Here is a 20,983-nt window from a genome sequence, read left to right as displayed (position 1 = left end):
TGTGTTTTTTTTTTTTTTTTTTTTTTTTTTTTTGAGACGGAGTCTTGCTCTGCCACCCAGGCTGGAGTGCAGTGGCCGGCTCTCAGCTCACTGCAAGCTCCGCCTCCCGGGTTCACGCCATTCTCCTGCCTCAGCCTCCCGAGTAGCTGGGACTACAGGCGCCCGCCTCGTCGCCCGGCTAGTTTTTTGTATTTTTTTTAGTAGAGACGGGGTTTCACCGTATTAGCCAGGATAGTCTCGATCTCCTGACCTCATGATCCGCCCGTCTCGGCCTCCCAAAGTGCTGGGATTACAGGCTTGAGCCACCGCGCCCGGCCGCATGTGTTTTTATAGTAGAATGATTCATAATCCTTTGGATATATGCCGAGTAATGGGATTGCTGGGTCAAATGGTATTTCTTGTACCAGATCCTTGAAGAATCACCACACTGTCTTCCACAATGGTTGAACTAATTTACGCTCCCACTAACAGTGTCAAAGTATTCCTGTTTCTCCACATCCTCTGCAGCATCTGTTGTTTCCTGACTTTTTAATGATCACCATTCTAACTGGCGTGAGATGGTATCTCACTGTGGTTTTGATTTGCATTTCTGTAAGGACCAGTGATAATAAGCATTTTTCATGTTTGTTGGTTGCATTAATGTCTTCTTTTGAGAAGCGTCTGTTCATATCCTTTGCCCACTTTTTGATGTGCTTTTTTTTCTTGTAAATTCCTTTAAGTTATTTGTAGAGTCTGGATATTAACCCTTTGTCAGATGGATACAGTGCAAAAATTTTCTCCTATTCTATAGGTTGCCTGTTCACTCTGATGATAGTTTCTTTTGCTGTACAGAAGCTCTTTAATTAGATCCCACTGGTCAATTTTGGCTTTTGTTGCCATTGCTTTTGGTATTTTAGACATAAAGTCTTTGCCCATGCTTATGTCCTGCATGGTATTGCCTAGGTTTTCTTCTAAGATTTTTGTGGTTTTAGGTCTTACATTTAAGTCTTTAATCCATCGTCAGTTAATTTTTGTGTAAGGTGTAAGAAAGGGGTCCAGTTTCAGTTTTCTGCATATGGCTAGCCAGTTTTCCCAACACCATTTATTAAATAGGGAATCCTTTCCCCACTGTTTGTTTGTGTCAGGTTTGTCAAAGATCAGATGGTTGTAGATGTGTGGTGTTATTTCTGAGGCCTCTGTTCTATTCCATTGGTCTATATATCTGTTTGGTACCAGTACCAGAGGAAAGAACAGGCAGTAATGATTGCTGTTCTGCAGCCTCTCCTGGTGACACCCAGGCAAACAGGGTGTTTTGGTTACTGTAGCCTTGTAGTATAGTTTGAAGTCAGGTAGCATGATGCCTCCAGCTTTGTTCTTTTTGCTTAGGATTGTCTTGGCAATGAGGGATCTTTTTTGGTTCCATATGAAATTTAACGTAGATTTTTCTAATTCTGTGAAGAAAGTCTATGATAGCTTGATGGGGATAGCATTGAATCTATATATTACTTTGGGCAGTATGGCTATTTTTGCGATATTGATTTCTCCTATCCATGAGCATGGAATGTTTTTTTCATTGGTTTGTGTCCTCTCTTATTTCCTTGAGCAGTGGTTTGAAGTTGTCCTTGAAGAGGTCCTTCACATCCCTTGTAAGTTGGATTCCTAGGTATTTTATTCTCTTTGTAACAGTTGTGAATGGGAGTTCACTCATGATGTGGCTCTCTTTTTTGTCTATTTTTGTTGTATAGGAATGCTTGTCATTTTTGCATATTGATTTTGTATCCTGATACTTTTCTGAAGTTGCTTATCAGCTTAAGGATATTTGGGGCTGAGGCAATGGGGTTTTCTAAATATGCAATCATGTCATCTGCAAACAGGGACAATTTGACTACCTCTTTTCCTCATTGATACTGTTTATTTCTTTCTCTTGCCTGATTTCACTGGCCAGAACTTCCAATACTATGATGAATAGGAGTGGTGAGAGAGGGCATCCTTGTCTTGTGCTAATTTTCAAAAGGAATGCTTCCAGCTTTTGCCTATTCAGTATGATATTGCTTGTGGGTTTGTCATAAATAGCTCTTATGATTTTGAGATACATTCCGTTGATACCTAGTTCATTGAGAGTTTTTAGCATGAAGGGCTGTTGAATTTTGTTGAAGGCCTTTTGTTCATCTATTGAGATAATCTTGTGGTTTTTGTCATTGGTTCTGTTTATGTGATGGATTACATTACACAAATTATTGATTTGTGTATGTTGAACCAGCCTTGCATCCCAGGGATGAAGCCTACTTGATCGTGGTAGATAAGCTTTTTGATGTGCTGCTGGATTCGGTTTGCCAGTATTTTATTGAGGATTTTCACATCAATGTTCATCAGGGATATTGGCCTGAAATTTTCTTTTTTTGTTGTGACTCTTCCAAGTTTTGGTATCAGGATGATGTCGGCCTCATAATATGAGTTAGGGAAGATTTCCTCTTTTTCTGTTGAGTGGAATAGTTTCAGAATGAATGGTACTAGCTCCTCTTTGTACCTGTGGTAGAATTCAGCTGTGAATCTGTCTGGTCCTGGACTTTTTTTGGTTGGTAGGCTATTAATTACTGCCTCAATTTCAGAACTTGTTATTGGTTGGTTCAGGGATTTGACTTCTTCCTGGTTTAGACTTGGGAGGGTGTATGTGTCCAGGAATTTATTCATTTCTTCTAGATTTTTTAGTTTATTTGTGTAGATGTGTTTATAGTATTCTCTGATGGTAGTTTGTATTTCTGTGGGATCAGTGGTGATATCCCTTATATCATTTTTTTGTTGTGTCTATTTGATTTTTTTCTTATTCTTACTTATTAGTCTGGCTGGTGGTCAATATATTTTATTGATCTTTTGAAAAAAACCAGCTCCTGAAATTCACATTGATTTTTTTGAAGGACTTTTCGTGTCTCTGTCTCCTTTAATTCTGCTCTGATCTTAGTTATTTCTTGCCTTCTGCTAGCTTTTGAATTTGTTTGCTCTTGCTTCTCTAGTTCTTTTAATTGTGATATTAGGGTGTCAATTTTAGATCTTTCCTGCTTTCTCTTATGGGCATTTAGTCCTGTAAATTTCCCTTTACACACTGCTTTAAATGTGTCCCAGAAATTCTGGTATGTTGTGTCTTTGTTCTCATTGGTTTCAAGGAACATCTTTATTTCTGCCTTCATTCCGTTATGTACCCAGTAGTCAGTCATTCAGGAGCAGGTTGTACAGTTGCCATGTAGTTGTGTGGTTTCGACTGAGTTTCCTAATCCTGAGTTCTAATTTGATTGCACTGTGGTCTGAGAGACAGTTTGTTATAATTTCTGTTCTTTTACATTTGCCGAGGAGTGTTTTACTTCCAATTATGTGGTCAGTCTTAGAATTAGTGCAATGAGGTACTGAGAAGAATGTATATTCTGTTGATTTGGGGTGGAGAGTTCTGTAGATGTCTATTAAGTCCATTTGGTCCAGAGCTGAGTTCAAGTCCTGAGTATCCTTGTTAATTTTCTGTCTGATCTGTCTAATATTGACAGTGGGGTATTAAAGTCTCCCACTATTATTGTGTGGGAGTCTAAGTCTCTTTGTAGGTCTCTAAGAACTTGCTTTATGAATCTGGGTGCTCTTGTACTGGGTACATATATATTTAGGATGGTTAGTTCTTTTGCATCGCTCCATTTACCGTTATGTAATGCCCTTCTTTGTCTCTTTTGATCTTTGTTGGTTTAAAGTCTGTTTTATCAGAGATTAGGATTGCAACTCCTGCCTTTTTTTTTTTTTTTTTTTTTTTGCTTTCCATTTGCTTGGTAAATATTCCTCCATCTCTTTATTTTGAGCCTGATATGTCTTTACAGGTGAGATGGGTCTCCTGAATAGAGCACACTGATGGATCTTGACTCTTATCCAATTTGCCAGTCTGTGTATTTTAATTGGGGCATTTAGCCCATTTATGTTTAAGGTTAGTATGTGTTAATTTGATCCTGTCATTTTGATGCTAATTGGTTGTTTTGCCCTTTAGCTGATGCAGTTTCTTAATAGTGTCGATGGTCTTTACAATTTGGTATGTTTTTGCAGTGGCTGGTACTGGTTGTTCCTTTCCATGTTTAGTGCTTCCTTCAGGAGCTCTTGTAAGGCAGGCCTGGTGGTGACAAAATCTCTCAGCATTTGCTTGTCTGTAAAGGATTTCATTTCTCCTTGACTTATGAAGCTTAGTTTGGCTGGATATGAAATTCTGGGTTAAAAGTTATTTTCTTTTGGTGGATCACGAGGTCAGGAGTTTGAGTTCAGCCTGACCAACATGGTGAAATCCCATCTCTAATAAAAATACGAAAGTTAGCCAGCCTTGGTGGTGTGCGCCTGTAATCCCAGCTACTCAGGAGGCTGAGGCAGGAGAATTGCTTGAACCTGGGAGGCAGAGGTTGCAGTGAACTGAGATCACGCCACTGCATTCCATTGTAGGTGACAGAGAGAGACTCCATCTCAAAAAAAAAAAAAAAAGAATATTGGCCCCCATTCTCTTCTGGCTTGTAGGGTTTCTGCTGACTTCCCTTTGTAAGTAACCCAAGCTTTCTCTCTGGCTACCCTTAACATTTTTTCCTTCATTTCAACCTTGGTGAATCTAACAATTATGTGTCTTGGGGTTGCTCTTCTCAAGGAGTATCGTTGTGGTGTTCTCTGTATTTTCTGAATTTGATTGTTGCCCTGTCTTGTTAGGTTGGGGAAGTTCTGGATAATATCCTGAAGAGTATTTTTCAACTTGACTCCATTTCTCCTGTCACTTTCAGGTACACCAAACAAACGTGGATCTAGTCTTTTCACATAGTCCCATATTTCTTGGAGGCTTTCTTCGTTCCTTTTTATTCTTTTTTCTGTAATGTTCTTGCTGTATTTCATCAAGTTGATCTGCAGTCTCTGATATCCTTTCTTCTGCTTGATCTTCTCTACACTGGTTATTCTATTTAGCAATTCGTCTGACCTTTTTTCAAGGTTCTTAGCTTCCTTGCATTGGGTTAGAACATGCTCCTTTAGCTCAGATTAGTTTGTTATTACCCACCTTCTGAAGCCTACTTCTGTCAGTTTGTCAAACTCATTCTCCATCCGGTTTTGTTCCCCTGCTGGTGAGGAGTTGTGATTATTTGGAGAAGAGGCATTGTGTTTTTCGGAATTTTCAGCCTTTTGGTGCTGATTTCTCCCCATCTTTGTGGGTTTATCTACCTTTGGTCTTTGATGTTTGTGACCTTCGGATGGGGTCTTTGAGTGGACATGCTATTCTTCTGTTGTTCGTTTTCCTTCCAACAGTCAGGCCCCTTTGCTTCTGGTCTGCTGCAGTTTACGAGAGGTCCATTCCAGACCCTTGTTTGCCTGGGTGTCACCAGGAGAGGCTGCAGAACAGCAATCATTACTGCCTGTTCTTTCTTCTGGAAGCTTTGTCCCAGAGGGGCACCTGCCCGATGCCAGCAAAAGCTCTCCTGTGTGGGATGTCTGTCAGCCCCTGCTGGGAAGTGTCTCCCAGTCAGGATACATGGGGGTCAGGGACCCACTTGAGGAGGCAGTCTGACCCTTAGCAGAGCTCGAATGCTGTGTTGGGAGGTCCGCTACTCTCTTCAGAGCCATTAGGCAGGGATAGTTAAGTCTGCTGAAGCTGCACCCACAGCCATCCCTTCCGCCAGGTGCTCTGTCCCAGGGAGATTGGGGTTTTATCCATAAGTCCCTGACTGGGGCTGCTGCCTTTTTTTCAGAGATGCCCTGCCTAGAGAGGAGAAATCTGGCAGTCTGGCCTCAGTGGCCTTGCTGAGCTGCAGTGGGGTCTGCCCATTTCAAACTTTTGGGTGACTTCGTTTACACTGTGAGGGTAAAACGCCTACTAAAGCCTCAGCAATGACAGATGCCCCTCCCCACACCAAGCTTGAGCATCCCAGGTGGATCTCAGACAGCTGCTGTGCTGGCAGTGAGAATTTCAAGGCAGTGGATCTTAGTTTGCTGGGCTCTGTAGGGGTGAGACCTGCAGAGCCAGACCACTTGACTCCCTGGCTTCAGCACCCTTTCCCAGGAAGTGTAAGGTTCTGTCTTGCTGGCATTCCAGGTGCCCCTGTGGTATGGAAAAAACAATACAACAACAATAAAAACTCTTGCAGTTAGTTTGGTGTCTGCCCAAATGGCTGCCCAATTTTTCACTTGAAACCCAGGGCCCTGGTGGGGTAGGCACCGGAGGCAATCTCTTGGTCTGTGAATTGCGAAGACTGTGGGAAAAGCGTAGTATCTGGGCTGGAATGCACTGTTCTTCACGGCACAGTCCCTCACAGCTTCCCTTGGATAGGGGAGAAAATTCCCCAACCTCTTGCCCTTCCTGAGTGAGGTGATGCCCCACCCTGCTTTGGCTCACCCTCTTTGGGCTGCACCCACTGTCCAACCAGTCCCAGTGAGATGAACCGGGTACCTCAGTTGGAAATGCAGAAATCACCCGGCTTCTGCGTCGATCTTGCTGAGAGCTGCAGACTGGAGCTCTTTCTATTCGGCCGTCTTGCCCAGGAACACACAGATTTTTCTATTTGAATGTTGCCCTGGGTGGTACTGTTACTCTTCTTTCCCAGTCTTTGCCACTCCACATGTAGGCAATTGCCAGTATGAAATAATCAAAAGAATAAGAATCCAGCTTAAAAGAGTATTCAAACACAAGCTGAGGATGCCTATCCAGGAAACACAGACTCCAAGGAAATAGGGTCAGTGCTTCAAAGTTTAAAGGTTAGGATCATATTTGTATAGGCAGAAAACAAAGATATTTAGCAGAATAACATATTTCACACAAAGTTGGCTTCTGAATTACAGCAGTTTGATTAGTTACAGCTTGTTTGTTTTCTTTTTCCAATTTTAAAGAATATACTTAACATTCCATCTTAGAAAACGTGTCTTTGTGTAAGAGAAGAAAAAGGGAAGTTAATCTGTAATGAAGATCAACAGTAAAGAGGGAAGGAGTCTTCTCTGACATCCTTTAGTTTTTTTGTAGCATTTAGCAAAGCAGTGTAAGTTAGGGGGGAAAAAAGGCTAATCTGTAATCAGGGAAATCAAGGTTGTATCTGCCTAGGTTACAGCTGCCTGTTAATGACTGAGGTCCCAAAATCACATTCCTTTAAGTCTCAAAATAAAAGTTCCAAAAGTGAGCATTGGCAGGGAGATGAGTTCATTGGGTGGTATTATTTGCTTACTGCTTGTTTTTTGCCTACACTAATAAAAGCTGTCAACATCTGTGAGGATAGGGAACAGAAAAAAATGAAAAACTGTACTTTAGTCCAGTAGTTCTCAGTGAGGTCACTGGATCAGAAACTCCATCATATAAGAACTTGTTAGAAGTGCGGATTATATGGCCCCACCCCAGACATAGTGAATCAGAAACCTTGGGAATGAGACCAGCAGCCTATGTTTCAAGAAACCTTCAAAGTAATTGTGATAATCTGCTTTAGCCCAGGGATCGGCAGTCTGTAGCCTATGGACCTAATCTGGTCTATAACCTGTTTTTTTGTAAGTAAAATTTTATTGAAGCAAAACCATACCCATTTGTTTATTTTATTTTATGGATGATTTTGTGCTATAGTGGCAGAGTTGAGTAGTTACAATAGAGAACATATAGCCAAAGTATTTACCGTCTGGTTCTTTACAGAAAAAGTTTGCTGACTCCTGCTTTAGACCTTAGGCACTAGAGGCCCAAACTCTGAATTTATGAGAATATATTTGCTAATTAAATTGAGGACCATAAGGAAAAAAGATGAAACTTTTCATAGTTTTTAAAAATTTTAACCTGTTATTTTTCCCTTTTAGTCAAGGATGCTATCTAAATGGGCCTTTTAATTCAAATCTACTGACTATCCCGAAGCAAAGGTCATCTTCTGTATCACTGACTCACCATGTAGGTCTGAGAAGAGCTGGTAAGAAATCATTCTTTATGACTCAAATATGGGGGCTCTCAAAGTTTATGGTAGTGTAAACACTTTTCATCACACATTTACAGCTAATTTTGAATACAATTTCATGTGTTGTGAGTTAACATGACTTAGCGGTTTGGGTTGGCTACTAGTTGACCATTTGCTAATTCTTTCAGTAAACAGTTTTAGAACATCTACTCTGCACTAAGTACTTTGCTAAGCGGTAGGGATTCAGGGATAAAATATATAACTATTTAACTAACCTGAATGATTGCAGACCCAGGACAAGGGAAAATCTTCAAGAAAGAGTATTTTTTTTTTCGTAGAATGGTAATTATAGAGAAAAGAATTTTAGTATGAGAATAAAAAAAACCATGACTTCATCCTGGAAAAACATTATAATAGGAATTTTGTTAATTAAAAGATTATAGAATGATTAAAAACTCTTGGATGAAAGATATGTTAACAAATACAACGTAGGAATAGCAAAGCAATACTGATATTCTGCTTTTAAAGTACATTATGACTGATATTACATAGATACAATTTTGTGATTGAGATATACAATTACAACATTCTTTTATACACAATACACTACAAAGCATGTGAAGAGGTCGGAAAATGTTACTGATAATCAAGAAAAGCAGTCACTAGAAAAAGATCTACATATGATATTGATGCTATATTTTACAATCTTTAAAATAACAATGATGTTTAAAGGAAATGGAAGGAATAATGGCTAAAATGAATGGATACTTCAAATAGAGAACTAGAACACATAGAAAAGAAATGGACAGTCTAGAACTGAGAAATGCACTTGATTAAATTAAAAGCTTATTCAATGGTTTAAGAATGGATTGGATACAACAGAATACAAAAGTAGTGAACTTGAAGACAGAGGAATAGAAAATTTCCAAACTGAAGCACAGAGAAGGAAAAATACATAAATAACAGAACAAAGTTTAAGAGACATGTGGGACATAGAATTTCTAAAATATGTGTGACTGAAGTTCCAGAAGGAAAGGAGAGAAACAAAAGGACGGAATAATTTCCCAAAACTAATAAAAGAAAGCAAACAACAAATTCATAAAGTACAGTGAGCCCCAAGCAGGATAAATACAAGAAAATCACAGCTAGATATATGAGTCAAGCCTCTAAATTATAAAGAAAATGTTTCAAAAGCAACCAAGCAAGGTTGTTTTTATTTTTCAAGGAACAACAATAATACTGACAGTGACTTGTTAACAGCAACTGTGAACTCCAAAGACAATGGAGTGGCATATTTTAAAAAGTGTCGAAAGAATAAAACTTGACAACATAGAATTCTTTATCCAATGAAGAAATATTCTTGAAAAATTAAATTGGAGCCAGGCGCGGTGGCTCAAGCCTGTAATCCCAGCACTTTGGGAGGCTGAGACGGGCGGATCACAAGGTCAGGAGATCGAGACCATCCTGGTGAACACAGTGAAACCCCGTCTCTACTAAAAATACAAAAAACTAGCCGGGCGAGGTGGCGGGCGCCTGTAGTCCCAGCTACTTGGGAGGCTGAGGCAGGAGAATGGCGGGAACCCGGGAGGCGGAGCTTGCAGTAAGCTGAGATCCGGCCACTGCACTCCAGCCTGGGCGACAGAGCAAGACTCCGCCTCAAAAAAAAAAAAAAAAAAAAAAAAAAAGAAAAAGAAAAATTAAATTGGAATAAAAATTTGTTTTAGTATCCTCACTCTCCTGTGACAGTAACTATGGTGATGGGTATGTTAATTAACTTGATTGTGGTAATCATTTCACAGTAAAAATGTAAATCAAGTCATTATGTTGTACACCTTGAATACATGCAGTTTTTGTCAATTATACCTCAGTAAATCTGGAAAAAATCTTTTAGTAAATCAGGTGAGAAGTAGAAAAACGTACATTTTTTTCAAACAAACAAAAGCTGAAAGAATTTGTAGGTGGCAGACCTGTGCTACTGAGATTCAGTAAAGCAAGTTTCTTAGGCAGGAGGAAAATTATCCAGACTGAACCATGGCACTGCAAGAACAAACCAAAAGCACTGGTAAGGCTAAATAGGTGGGTGAGGATTAAAAGATATTGATGGGTCAAAAAGTGGGCAAAGGATATGAATAGACACTTCTCAAAAGAAGACAGTTATGCCGCCAACAGACATATGAGAAAATGCTCATTATCACTGGTCATCAGAGAAATATGAGTCAAGCCTCTAAATTATAAAATCAAAACCACAATGAGATAACATCTTACGCCAGTTAGAATGGCGATCACTAAAAAGTCAGGAAACAACAGATGCTGGAGAGGATGTAGAGAAATAGGAAGGCTTTTACATTGTTGGTGGGAGTGTAAATTAGTTCAACCATTGTGGAAGACAGTGTGGCAGTTCCTCAAGGATCTAGAACAAGAAATATCATTTGACCCAGCAATCCCATTACTGGGTATATACCCAAAGGATTATAAATCATGCTACTATAAAGACACATGCACACATATGTTTATTGCAGCACTGTTCACAGTAGCAAAGACTTGGAACCAACCCAAATATCCATCAAGAACAGACTGGATAAAGAAAATGTGGCACATATACACCATGGAATACTATGCAGCCATAAAAAGGATGAGTTCATGTCCTTTACAGGGACGTGGATGAAGCTGGAAACCATCATTCTCAGCAAACCATCACAAGAACAGAAAACCAAACACCACACGTTCTCACGCATAAGTGGGAGTTGAACAGTGAGAACACATGGACACAGGGTGGGGAACATCACACACTGGGGCCAGTCCAAGGGTGGGGGCCTGGGGGAGGGATCATTAGGAGAAATACCTAATGTGTGTGACAAGCTGATGTATGCAGCAAACCACCATGGCATGTGTATACCTATGTAGCAAACCTGCACATTGTGCACATGTACCCTAGAACTTAAAGTATAATAATAATAAAAAAATTGATGGGTAAACACAATAATAACTTTCTTTTAGCATTTATGAAATACGTAGAAGTCAATATATGACAACAATAGCATAAAGGGTAGTCAAGGGGTAAATGGACTTAAATTTGTCGTAAGGTACTAGCAATGCTTGAAAAACAGTAAAAAGTTCTAATTTAAGATAAACTAATAATCAAAGATGAACATTGTAATATCCAGGGGGCCAATTAAGAGACCAAGAGGAAAAGATGTAACTAAAAAGCTTATAAGGAGATAAAATGGCATGATTAAAAAAATCTTGAATAAGAATCTGAGAAAAGAAAAGCAAAAACAGAAGAAACACATAAAAAGTAAATAGCAACATGATGGATTAAGCATACTTTATTACATTAAATATACACCTTTGGGGCAGAGGAAGGGAGCTGACTAGAGTTGTCAGTATATTATCTGAAATGTCAAGTTTTCAACAAAAAATTGGACTTTTACACTCCAATTAAAAGACAAAGATTAGGCTGGGCACTGTGACTCACACTTGTAATCTCAGCACTTGGGAAGGCTCAGGTGGGTGAATCACCTAAGGTCAGGAGTTCGAGACCAGCCTGGCCAACATGGTGAAACCCCATCTCTACAAAATACAAAACTAAAAAATACAAAAATTAGCCAGACGTGGTGGTGGGCGCCTGTAATCCCAACTACTTGGGAGGTTGAGGCATGAGAATCACTTGAAACTGGGAGACAGAGATTGCGGTGAGCCGAGATTGTGCCACTGCACTTGAGCCTGGGCGACAGAGTGAGACTTCCTCTCAAAAAAAAAAAAAAAGAATCTTCTGACTGCTCATTGGTTGATGTCCAAATTATGCTGATCCCCTGACTTCCAGGAAACCATGCTTTAAATATAATCAAAAGCTTAACAGAAAAAGCTAACAGAGGTCTAAGTAACTACACATTGCAGGAGAAACAGAATCTACACAATTAATTCAGGTAGCCTGGGCGCGGTGGCTCAAGCCTGTAATCCCAGCACTTTGGGAGGCCGAGACGGGCGGATCACGAGGTCAGGAGATCGAGACCATCCTGGCGAACACGGTGAAACCCCGTCTCTACTAAAAAAATTTTAAAAAAAAACTAGCCGGGCGAGGTGGCGGGCGCCTGTAATCCCAGCTACTCGGGAGGCTGAGGCAGGAGAATGGCGTAAACCCCGGAGGCAGAGCTTGCAGTGAGCTGAGATCCGGCCACTGCACTCCCGTCTGGGCGACAGAGCCAGACTCCGTATCAAAAAAAAAAAAAAAAAAAAAAAAAAAATTCAGGTAAGTCACTAAACAAATAATCAGAAAGAAGAAAACAAACACAAAACCAGCAACATAATAGACCTTTGGTGTTGGAGGGATCTGATATCAAAGCTGTTACAGTACTTTATGTAAAATGTACAATTTTTAACAAAAATATATGAAACATGCAAAGATACAAGAAATTTTTGACATATACCCAAGGAAAACGTAACCAACAGAAATTATCCCTGAAGTGGATTAGAGTTTGGACTTAGTATAAAACAAAATTGTGACATGGTTTTAATAATTATAGAGTAAGGCTACTTTTACCTCAATATTGGATTAGTGGTTCTAGCCAGGGCAATTAGGTAAGAAGAAATAAAAGGAAAAAGTAAGACTGTGTTTGCAGATGGCATGAGCTTATATATATAAAATCCTAAGAAATTCACTAAAACCTATTATCATCAATAAATAAGTTTATCAATGTGGCAGGATATACAAAAATCAGTTTATTTCTATATGCTAAAATTAAGGAATCCAAAACTCAAGTTACAAAAAGATTTCCATTTACAGTTAGCATTAAAAAATCTTTGAAATGGCCGGGCGCGGTGGCTCAAGCCTGTAATCCCAGCACTTTGGGAGGCCGAGACGGGCGGATCACGAGGTCAGGAGATCGAGACCATCCTGGCTAATACGGTGAAACCCTGTCTCTACTTAAAAATACAAAAAACTAGCCGGGCGACGAGGCGGGCGCCTGTAGTCCCAGCTACTCAGGAGGCTGAGGCAGGAGAATGGCATAAACCCGGGAGGCGGAGCTTGCAGTGAGCTGAGATCCGGCCACTGCACTCCAGCCTGGGTGGCAGAGCAAGACTCCGTCTCAAAAAAAAAAAAAAAAAAAAAAAATCTTTGAAATAAATTTAACAAAATAGTATAACACTTTGACAATGAAAACTATAAAATATTGTTGAAATTAAAGAAGACCTAAATATATTGGAAGACATTCCACATTTAAGGATCAGGAAACTTAATATTTTTAAATGGCAATATTCTTTAAATTGCACTAGATTCGATACAATCCTTATCAAAATTTCAGCTTTGCCAAAATTGACAGTCTGATGCTAAAATTCATATAGAAATGCAAGAGTCCCAGAATAGCCAAAACAGTTCTTTAATAAAAAAGAAGAAAAAGTATGAGGAATCCCACTTTCAAATTTTAAAACTTACTACCAGGCTACAGTAATTTAGATAGTATGGTACTGGCATAGAGATATTTCTATTCAATGAAATAGAATTCAGGTTTTAGAAATAAACCTTGACATATATGTTCAAGTGATTTTCAACAAGGATACCAAGATAATTCATTGAGGAATGAATCGTATTTTCAATAAATGGTGCTGGGAAAAATGATTATGAACATGCAAAATAATTGATTTAGAATCCTGCCTCTCACCATACTGAAAAATTAACTTGAAATGCATCATAGACTCAAATGTAAACATTAAAGCCATAAGAGAGAACAAGTATCGGCAAGAGTGTGGAGAAAAGGGAACCTTTTGTACACAGGGAATGTAAATCGGTGCAGCCATTATAGAATACAGTACAGAGATTTCTCAAAAAATTAGATAGAACTGACATATGACCCAGCAATTTCTCTTCTGGGTATATACCCAAAGGAAATGAAATCAATACCTTGTAGAGATATCTGCTTTCCCATGTTCATTCACAGTAGCCAAGGTTTGGAAACAACCTAACTGTTAATCGATGGATGAGTGGAGCAAATAATATATATATATATAAAATGGAATATTATTTAGCTTTATCAAGGAAGGAAATCCTGCCATTTGTGACAACATGGATGAACATGGAGAACATTATGCTAAGTGAAATAAGTCAGACACAGAAAGAAAAATACTACTTGGGGTCTCACTTATATATGGAATCTACAAAAAAAAGTCAGATTCATAGAAAAAGAGTAAAATGGTGGTTACCGGGGCTTGATGGGGTAGTGGAAATAGGGAAATAGAAGTCAAAGGCTACAAAGTTGTAGATATATAGGATGAAGAAGTCTAGAGGTCTAAAGTACAGCATGAAAACTATAGTCAATAATAATACATCGTATACTGGAAATTTTGCTAAGAGAATAGATTTTTAGGTGCTCTTAGCACACATACATACACAAAAGGTGTCTGTGAGATGATGGATATGTTAATTTGCTTGACTGTAGTAACCATTTCACTATGTTTGTGTATATCAAAACGTGTTCTATGCCTTAAGTATGTACAATAAAAAGAAGCAAAAATAAAAGCACACATTATGAAAAAAGCTTCCATTATACCCTTTGTACTAGAAAATGAACTGGAAGCCAAATAAAATAAAAAGGATTCCATGAGGAATAAAAGTTAAAACCATAAAACTTATAGAAGAAAACATCAGAGAAAATATTGTGACTTTGGGTTTCGAGTAAGGCATTCTTAAATGTGATACCAAATGCATGGTCCATAAGTGAAAAATATTGATACATCAGAATTCATCAAAATTGAAAACATTTATACCTTAACAGGCACCATCAATAAAGTGAAAAGACATAGGATAAGAGAAAATGTTGGCAAATCATATTTGACAACAGGCTTGTATCCAGAATATGTAAATAACTCTTGACAACTCAATAAGAAAAAGAAAAAATGGCCTGATTAAAACGTAGGTCTGGGCAACCTAGCAAGACCCTTTCTCTACAAGAATAATAATAATAATAAATTAGTTGGGCATAGTGATGTGACTTGTGGTGGCACCAGCTGCTCAGGAGGCTGAGTTAGACGGATCACTTGATCCCAGGAGGTAGAGGCTGCAGTGAGCTGTGCTGATACTGCAGCACTCCAGCCTGGGTGATAGAGCCTGTCTCAAAAAAAAGTATAAATAAAAATAAAAGAAAGGAAAGAAAATAGAAGGTCTGAATAAATGTTTCTCCAAAGAACATATACAAGTGTCCCATAACCATATGAAAAGATGCTCAGGATCATTAATATTTTGGAAAATACAAATCAAAACCACAGGGAGCTACCATTTTACACCCACTAGGATGTCTGTAATTATAAAGACAGACAGTAACATGTTTGAGTAAAAAATATTCAGAAGTTAGAACACTATACAATACATTGCTGATGGGAAAGTAAAACTATATAGCCACTTTGGAAGACAATTTGGCAGTTTCTCAAATTTTAAACAAGTTACCATATGACCCAGAAATTCTACTCCTTGATACATATCCAAGAGAAGTGAAACCATAGGTCCACACAAAAACTTGTACGTAAATGTGTATAGCAGCATTATTCATAATAGCCAAAATTAGAAACAACCTAAATGGCTATCAATAAATGGTTAAACAAAACGTGATTTAACCATACAGTAGAATATTTTTTGTCACAAAAATAAAATGGAGTAGTACTACGTGGTATACCGTGAATGAACCTTGAAAACATTATACTAAGTTAAATAAGGCAGTCACAAAAGACTACAGATTGTACAAATCTACTCATATAAAATGTCTAAAATGGACAGATATATAGATATAGAAAGTATATTAGTGGTTGCTATGGTTTTAATGTTTGTGTACCTCCAAAATTCACATGTTGAAACCTAATCCCCAGTGAAACAATATTAAGAGATGGAGCCTTTTCGAGATGACTAGGTCATGAGGTTGGAGCCTTTGTGAATGAGATTAGTGCCCTTATAAATGAGGCCTGCGGGAGCTAGCTATCCTGTCAGCCATGTGAGGATACAGTGAAAAAATTACCATCTGTGAGGCAGAAACTGAGCCCTCACCAGACATCAAGTCTGCTGGCACCTTGGTCTTGGTCTTCCCAGCTTCCAGAACTGTGAACAGCCAATTTCTGTTGTTTACAAATTACCCAGACTAAAGTATTTTTTATAGCAGCTTGAATGAACTAAGACGGTGGTCACCTGTGACTGTGGGTAGGAGGGACAGGAATAGGGAATGACTGCTAATGGGTATAGGGTTTCTTTTTGAGTTTATGGAAATATTCCAGAATTAGATAGTGGTGATAGTTGCACAACTCTGTGGATTTCTAAAATTCCCTGAATTGTACAATTTAAAATAGTAAATTTTATGGTATGTGAATGATATCTTAAAAAGCTGTTTAAAAACCACATAAGCATGTTCTGTCACCACAGTGTAATTAGATTTAAAAACATCTATCAATAGATCTGCAGAAAATCCTCAAATTATAAATAACCTATGAGTTAAGAAAAAACAATGAAAATTAGAAATTATTTTGAGCTGAATAATAATGAAAATAGAACTTATTAAAATGTGGGAAGAAGCTAAAGCAGTGCTTTGTTGGGAAATTTATAGCAAAAAGAAAAATTAAAAATCAGTTAAGCTTACATTTTAAGAAGCTGTAAGTTTAACAGCAAAGTAAACCAAAAGAAAGAAGAAAACATGACACTGATACAAAAAATGATAAAAAGTCTGAAGAGTCATATATCTTCTAACGAAATTCAACCTGTAGTTAAAAACCTTCCTACAAATAAAACTGTAGGTCCAAATGACTTTACTGGTAAATTCTTCCCAATATTTAATGTTGTTATGAAAGATTATATCCAGTGCCTTAGTTTTCTATAGCTGCTTGCTGTAAACTGAATATTCGTATCCCCTCACTTACACCCCAATTCATATGTTGAAACCTAATCTTCAATGTGATGGTATTTGGAGCTGGAGCCTTTGGAAGGTGATTAGGTCATGTGAGTGAACTCTTTGTGAATGGGATGAGTGCCTTATAAAAGAGACCTCAAAGAGCTCTCTAATCCCTTCCACCATGTAAGGACATGGCCATCAGTGAAACAGGAAGTGGGCCATGATCAGACACCATATCTGCCAGTGACTTGATCTTGCACTTTCCAGCCTCCAGAACTGTGAGAAATAAATTTCTCTTATTTATAAAATATCTAGTGTATGGTATTCTGTTATAGCAATCCAAATGGACTAAGACATTACTGTATCAAATTACCATATGCTTAGTGACTTAAATAACACAAATTTATTCTTATAATTCTGGAGGTCGACGTTTGAAATTGATCTCATTGGGCCCAAAGCAAAGTGTCAGCAGGGCTGTGTATCTTCTGGAGGATTTAGGGGATAATCCATTTTCTTTGCATTTTCCAGTTTCCAGAGGCCTTCCTAGAGCTTGCCTGCCTGCATTCCTGGCCCATGACCCCATTACTCCATCTTCATTGCCAGCAATGTCAGTCTGAATCCTGATGCTGCCATCTCTCTGGCTTTTTTATGTCTGCCTCTCTCTTTTACTTAGGCATAGGACTTAGGCGTGTGTGACTCTTATAATGACAAGAACCCTTGTCATTACATTGAGCGCAACTAGATAATCCAGGATAATCTCCCCATCTCGCAGTTAACTGATCAGCAACCTTAAGTCCATTTGCAATTTAAATATCCCTTTGCCGTGCAGTCTAACATACAAGTTCTGTGGTTTAGGATATGGACATCTTTGGGGGTGATTATTCTGCTTACCACAGCCAATCTTACACAACTCTTTCACTGAAAAGGGAAAGAGGAAACACCAAATTTTTATGAGGCCAGCGTAACCCTAATATCGAAACCTGACAAGGATATTACAAGAAAATTAGAAGCCAACATCTCTTGTGAATATAGATACAAAAATCCTAAACAAGAAGTTACACATATAGTTGAATAATATATTAAAATGTTATTACCATAATGTCCATGTTAGGAAGTATTATTACAGGAATATAAAGTCTGTTTAACCTTTGAAAATTCACTGCATTAATGGAATAAAAGTGAATAATCATATGGTCATCTTAATTGGCACAGAGAAAGCTTTTCATGTATGTTCATTTGATAAATTTGATAATTACAATAAAAAATTTTAAGCAAATTGGGAATAGAGGGAACATTTTTAATCTGATAAAGTATCTATCAAAAATGTTTTTCAAACATAATGCATAATGAAATACTGAACATTTTTCTCCTGACTTTGGAAACAAGATAAAGATGTTCACTGTAAACACTTGTCTCCAACATTATCCTGTAATTTCTAGACAATGAATGAAGACAAGATAAAGAAACGGAATAAATACTGGAAAGGAAGATATAAACCCTTTTCTTTATTTGCAGATTACTGTTTTGTATATATAGAATATCTAGAAGGCTCTAAAAATATAGTAATAGAATTAAGTAAATTTTGCAATATTTAATTTGTACAGAAAAATTAATTGTATTACTCTATACTATCAGAAAGTGGTTGAAAATGAAATTTAAAACACCATTTACCTCAGCATCAAAAGCCATCAATTACCTAGAGATAAATTTAATAAAAAATATGCAGTGCTGCTACACTCCATGATTTTAGGGAAAAATTTCCGTAACAAGACATAAAAATACTTACCATATGGGATTACATGAATAAATCTGACTGCGTGAAAATTAATAAACCTCTTTATTAAAAAGTCATATAAAGGCCGGGTGCAGTGGCTCACACCTGTAATCCCAGCACTTTGGAAGGCTGAGGCTGGTAGATCATTTGAGATCAGGAGTTTGAAACCAGCCTGGTCAACATGGTGAGACCCCATCTCTACTAAAAATACAAAAAAATTAGCCGGGCATGGTGGCGGGCGCCTGTAGTCCCAGCTACTCGGTAGGTTGAGGCAGGAGAATGGCATGAACCCGGAGGCAGAGCTTACAGTGAGCTGAGATCTCGCTACTGCACTCTAGCCTGGGCAACTGAGCGAGACTCCATCTCAAAAAAAAAAAAAAAATTAGCCAGCCTGGTGTAGTGGCAGGCACCTGTAGTCCCAGCTATTTGGGAGGGGGAGGCAAGAGAATTGCTTGAACCCAGGAGACAGAGGCTGCAGTGAGCTGAGAGTTTACCACAGCACTCCGGCCTGGGTGATAGAGTGAGACTCCATCAAAAAAAAAAAAAAAAAGTCATAAAAAGGATTGAAAATAGTAATAACATCTGAGAAGGAACTAGAATTCAGCTGTATAAAGAACTTTGTCAGCGGAAGAATTATGGACAACCATTTTCTGTTGCTGCATATCAGATTACAACAAATGTAGCAGTTTTTGTGCAAGAGTCCACACACAACTGAGTCCTCTTCTTAAGGCATCATAAGTCTCGAAACTGGATGTTGGCTCTTCCTTGTTCTCATCTGAAGAATCAACTGAGAATGAATCGACTGCCAGGCTCATTCAGGTTGTCTTCAGAATTCATTTCCGTTGGTTGTGGATTCTTGATGGCTCTGGGTTCTTGATAGCTGTTGGCTGGAGGCCACCCACAGTTTGTAGAGGCTGCCCATAGTTTTTTGTCATATGGTCTTCCTCACTATGGCTGCTCACTTCATGGAGTTAGCAAGGAGAATCTCTAGAGTGAGTCTCTAGCAAGATGGAATCCATAATGAAACATAATCATAGGGGTGACATCCTGTCATCTTTCTTTTGATAAGAAGCCAGTCACAGATGTTTTCTACACAAAGACATGAACACCAGGGGGCAAGGGTTAATGGGACTACCTTAGAGTATGTCCATCACCACAAGCCATTGGAAAAATTAGCAAAAGACTTGAACGAGCATTTCAGCAGAAAACTATACAAATGGCCTATAAACATGAAATGTGCTTAACCTTATTAGTAATGAGGAAATTAAGTGAGGGTACAGTGCTCTTTTATTTACCATCACATTGGCAAAAAATAAAGAGCATTATATTTGTATACACACACATGCAGAGAAAGAGAGAGAGAAAGTTTGTTTTAAGGGATTAGCTCACACAAATGTGAGGGCTTGCAAGGTAGGCAAGTAGGAAATTTTCCAGACAATCTGGCAGGCTGGAAGTTGCAGCAGGGGTTAATGTTGCAGTCTTGAACCTCAGACAAAATTTTTTCCTCTTTGTGAGACCTCAGTCTTTTCTCGTAAGGCTCTAAGGTAATTGGATGAGGTCCACCCATGTTATAGAAGTTAATCTGCTTTACTCAAAATTTATCGATTTAAATGTTAATCACATCTGAAAAATATCTTCATGACAACATCTATACTAGTGTTTAAATAAACAACTGAGCACCATAACCAAGTTGACACCATCGCACACATCTATAAGTTTACTAGTATGCCTGAAAATATTGTAGCTCCTTAATGACTGTTACTTGTTTTCCTTTCTGAATGAGACTTTACTTGGGTCTTTATTTTCAAATAAGGTTATAAATCTGCCTGCCTCTTTCCAGATATATCCACACTGCTTTAGTTTGAGGCACTCAGCAAAGGTTTCTGGAATAAATAGACAGAATTATAGACTCATGTGTTGCTGAAGCACTCTGTTTTGTTCCCTTATTAAGCACTTAGCACTTGTTTGTATCCTTCACTATGGGCTAGCTTCATTGAGTCTCAGGGATGGCATCTTTTTCTCCATTCTGAAACCCAGTGTATTTTCCAGCATATAGTAAGCTCTACATATTTGTTGAATGAATGAATCAGCTGGAAATATTTTCATGTAATTTTTAAAGCGATCTGACATTGCGTTAGCATATGATGTTATTCTCAACTTGCTTAATGCTATTAAGAATTTTAGTTCTTTGGCCAGACGCAGTGGCTTAAGCCTGTAATCCCAGCATTTTGGGAGCCTGAGGCAAGAGGATCGCTTGAGCCCAGGAGTTTGAGACCAGCCTGGGCAACATCGTGAAACCCTGTCTCTACAAAAAAATACAAAAATTAGCAGGGTACAGTGGCTTGTGCCTGTAGTCTCCAGGACCAGAGGATCAAGTGAACCCAGGAGGTTGAGTCTGCAGTGAGCCATGATTATGCCACTGCACTCCAGCCTGGGCAATGGAATGATACCCTATCTCACACACAAAA

General features: G+C 38.5%; 1 protein-coding gene across 3 annotated transcripts in view; it reads left to right on the top strand.

The window, feature by feature from the left end:
• PDE3B (phosphodiesterase 3B) overlaps positions 1–20,983 on the top strand; it is a 220,582-nt gene that overhangs the window by 145,142 nt on the left and 54,457 nt on the right. For all 3 annotated transcript variants that reach the window (XM_033207671.1, XM_033207670.1, XM_033207669.1), the window contains exon 5: positions 7,789–7,895. In XM_033207671.1, the coding sequence (XP_033063562.1) occupies positions 7,789–7,895 (107 nt within the window). The remainder of the gene's footprint in view (positions 1–7,788; positions 7,896–20,983) is intronic.

Source organism: Trachypithecus francoisi, unplaced genomic scaffold (genome assembly GCF_009764315.1).
Source record: "Trachypithecus francoisi isolate TF-2019V2 unplaced genomic scaffold, Tfra_2.0 Lachesis_group8, whole genome shotgun sequence".
Taxonomy (NCBI): domain Eukaryota; kingdom Metazoa; phylum Chordata; class Mammalia; order Primates; family Cercopithecidae; genus Trachypithecus; species Trachypithecus francoisi.
Note: the sequence above shows the minus strand (reverse complement) of the source record. Positions and strands in the feature narration are given on the sequence as shown.